The sequence below is a fragment of the Nematolebias whitei genome, chromosome 9, assembly GCF_014905685.2.
Source record: "Nematolebias whitei isolate Nwh7 chromosome 9, NemWhi1, whole genome shotgun sequence".
NCBI classification, from domain to species: domain Eukaryota; kingdom Metazoa; phylum Chordata; class Actinopteri; order Cyprinodontiformes; family Rivulidae; genus Nematolebias; species Nematolebias whitei.
Genome location: NC_056506.1, coordinates 33,157,424 through 33,161,209, shown reverse-complemented (window position 1 = coordinate 33,161,209; position 3,786 = coordinate 33,157,424). Strand labels below are relative to the sequence as shown.

The following is a 3,786-nucleotide window of genomic DNA, read 5'->3' as shown; positions in this document are numbered from 1 at the left end:
TTTTCAATGTTTAGGTTCTGTTTTTAATTTCATATTTTTAATTATTATTGTTCAACTTATTTCAAATTGCTCCTGGTGGATATGTAAATAAAGATGCTCTTCTCTGTCCACCCCCCCCCCCCCCCCCCCCCCCCCACACACACACACACCAAAAGAACTTCTGTGAATGCTTATCAGAGCTGTACCGGCTGAAAGTTACTGTAACATCTGATCAGGACCATGGATACTTGTACCGGCTGAGAGACACTGTATAACACCTTATCAGGACCATGGAAACTATATGGAAGTGTTCATGGACAAATCTCACCGTCTTGTTGTCCATGCATGTATTGTGTCTATTCACGTTGCTTGCTGTGGTAGATTATTTTGATACCTTAAACTGTGCCCTGTTAAGGATACGGTGTGAGAGATTTTTTTTTGTAATACCTCTCTCTCTCTCCTTATGTGTCTTCCATTTTTCTATCTAAGCAATAAGGGCAGCACTTCTTAGAAGCTGCAGCCTCTGTACATCTCCGTCCATCTTTAGGACAGCTGTACAGAACGTAACTTCACTGTGCTTAACTGTGAAATGACAATAAAGCTTATTTTGATTCTGATCAGACACGCACTTGTGCTTTTGCAAAATTGGTCCTACCTGGTTGAAGCATTCCAAACTTTCTTTGACTTCAGCCATTAGTGGGTCCATGCCGCGAACTTTGACCTCTGGGTTTTGCTTCTGGGCAGACAGGCCATATCCTACAACTCGGCTTGTATATCTGAAAGATAAAAAATAATAATAATCAATATTTATTAGGAGCCTGATATATATATATATATATATATATATATATATATATAGTAGACATTCTGACATGCACCACTTGCTATATTTAGCACACACTATATTTGTAAATGGGGTTTATTTTAATTATTTTTCTAATTATTTTTGATTTATTGTTAGTTTAATTTTACACGTTATGAACTTTTAAAATATATTGTTTATTTTTAAACATAACAACTAAACAATACTAAGTATGTCAAGTTGGTGTTGGCACATCTTCAGTATATGAACGTGTTTCTTTACAATATCAGTCCAGATGACCTGACTGAATGTTTCTGTTCAATGTCCTGAGATGACTTCCGTTGTGACTTGGCACTTTATAAATAAACTGAACTGAATTGAATTAATAGCTGCAGCCAGCAGTAGTGCATTGCAGTGGCACACTGAGCCTCACATTTCTCCTTTCAGACATTGACATCATGTAGGTGTCTAAATTAATTCAGGACTTGTTTATTGCCACTTTTCATTCATATATGAGGTAAATAAAAGCACTGGATAGGAAATACATGTTCTGACAACAAATCAATTGATGCTTCCTGCAGCAGTCCAAGGCTGATAAAGTGATTATAGATGGTTATAGTCAGTGTGTTTATAAAGATGTGTTCATGACTGTGTAAGTGCATTCTGTGGTTGTGCACACCTCCATGTATACATCTGAATATGAGTAGAGGCAATCATAAAAGTGCTGAAGTTGGGAATCTGTGTTCCGTGATCTAAAGCAATGTGTCGATGAGGTCTGTGCCCCCATCATCTTGCTGAAACGGCACTTTACTGATCTTGCTTAACCCCCTGTCATGCTGCACATTAACATTACAACACATTGTTCTTTTATTCTTCCAAATTCATCCCCCTGGAGTTGTTTGTATTATTTAACTGTATTTGTAAAGCTAATTATCAAGTCATCCCAACAGACAACCACATCTCTGTTCTGAAAACAGCTAAAGCTTGTATCCCTGCCAACTCAAAAAAAATCATCCCCAAATGAAAGCAATTTAAACAATTCCAACATCGCCCTTTAGAGCAAAATGATTATTTGGTAAATCAAACAACTTCCTGAGCAGTGGTTGAGAGGGTGGCTGGCTGTGTTTTTTGGGAAGTGTGTTTGTTTCCAGGCTTGGCGTATGAGAACAGCATCAGCAAGGAAATGAGCTCATCAGATTGGATGCAATTAAAAGGGAAGTGTCATGGTGCGTCTGGTGCAATGTTAACCCTATATCAATTTACTGAAGGGAGTGTTTCTTAATGCACAAAGGATGTGACGACTGACACAACATGACATCGTTTGATCACTTGATTTATGTTACAAATGGGTTCCTTGCAGTTCTATTGTCTATTCCCGTGATTTGTGAATAAAAAAAAACACAGCAATGCCCAAATAATATCTTATTTGCTGAATAAACACTATTTTTTTGCATCAAATTCTCAGTGTAAGTAAGCGTACCTACACATGTTGAACAGCTGACTCGTGGCTCTCTGACTCCTTTCAGTGGAACTTTAACATTGCCCTGTGAATGCACAATTAATAAAGGGGGCTTTGTCTGTTCGCTCCCTCTGCCAGCAGCACAGACTAACAATGACCTCCTCTCCTTTTTGCTAACCTCCAAGTGAACTATCTTGATCTGTTAAAGACCTGTAGGTTTGTTTATTAGGTTTAGGAGCAAATATCTGAAAATAAATATTCATTTTCAAAGTGCAGGAGGACAGAATGGAGAGAAGTTGCATCTTGAGCATATTCAAGTTACAATTTTTTTCTCTGCATATGATATAAATGATTTATTTTTTTTGTCATATTGTTTAGAACTACTTGAGTGGGTGTGTTTGAAACTAAGCCACAAGTAAAATACATTTGATTTAGTGTTTTTCTTCCCTTTTCTTTGTGTTCTGGTTAAAATATTCACTCATGTCTGTCTGGAGCGCGGAATGAACTCGCAGCACTCATGAGCGACTCAGTTTCATCTGCATACTGTGTTTGCCTAACTCTGTCATGAAATAATTTACCACTGAAAAAAGCAGCAGTACAAGTTTCTCTGTTTGCTCTTTTGGAAACAAAAACTTGAAATCCTGACTGAGGCCAGCGCTGAAATCAAGGGAGGGGCTGAATGAAGAACCGGCCAACTTTACGAGCAGAGTTTAGACATGTTGAAATAGTCTCAACGAGAGGTTTTGTTTCTGAAAGGCCAGACTGTTCTCACACGCTGTGAGCAGAAAATCGAGTTGCTGTACTACAAACACAAGGCACATTAGCAAGCAGCTGGTGGAAGGCCATTTCACAAATATTTAATCAACGTGACCTATGAGTACGTGCCGCCACATGGTTTGTAAATGTGAAAATGAGCAAACACATGCAAACGTCCTGCAAGTCTATCATGCCATTAGGACACGGGAACAGCACTGGAGACCTGCCAAAACAACTCATTTGTTCCTAATCATCAGCGAAAATAAATATTTCAAACAGCAAACAACAGAGGAAAAGCGGACAAAAAGAGAGATGCTAGCAAACCTGTGGGTTTCTCTTGCAGAAGATGTTTTAACTCATGGAAGTAAGTAATATAGTCTGCTGAACTTCAAAGGCAACGATATTAAAGAGGAAATGCTTGGATCATAAAATGTGCAAGAAGAAACTGCAAGCAAATAAGGTGGGGTCATCTGCAGGGCAGGCGATCTCAAGCAGTGTGCTTTTCATTCCATGCTCTATTTCTCTTATCCAGCCCAGACCCCTACCTATTTTTTCATGTTCCTAAATGATCTCTTCAAGTCCATGAAAACTGTTCAGTTCAAGTTGTTTCTCTCTTTCTCCAACTTTCTGTGCTCACCATGTGCTTTTTTGTGCTTGATGCTGTCAACCCAGCTGAGAGCTGTGTCATTCTGAATGCCACCAGCAGCCAAATATTCTTGATAGTCTCAGCTGTATTTAACATGTTACACTAGTTTAATTCTACTCTATTTCTGACTTTTTTTTTTTTTTT

At 38.5% G+C, this 3,786-nt stretch overlaps 1 protein-coding gene across 1 annotated transcript in view; it reads right to left on the bottom strand.

Annotated features, from left to right (window-relative positions):
- Positions 1 to 463: 463 nt before the first annotated feature.
- Positions 464 to 3,786, bottom strand: part of gpc5c (glypican 5c) — a 103,321-nt gene continuing 99,998 nt past the window's right edge. The window contains exon 7 of the mRNA XM_037681327.1: positions 464 to 755. Within this exon, the coding sequence (XP_037537255.1) occupies positions 464 to 755 (292 nt within the window). The remainder of the gene's footprint in view (positions 756 to 3,786) is intronic.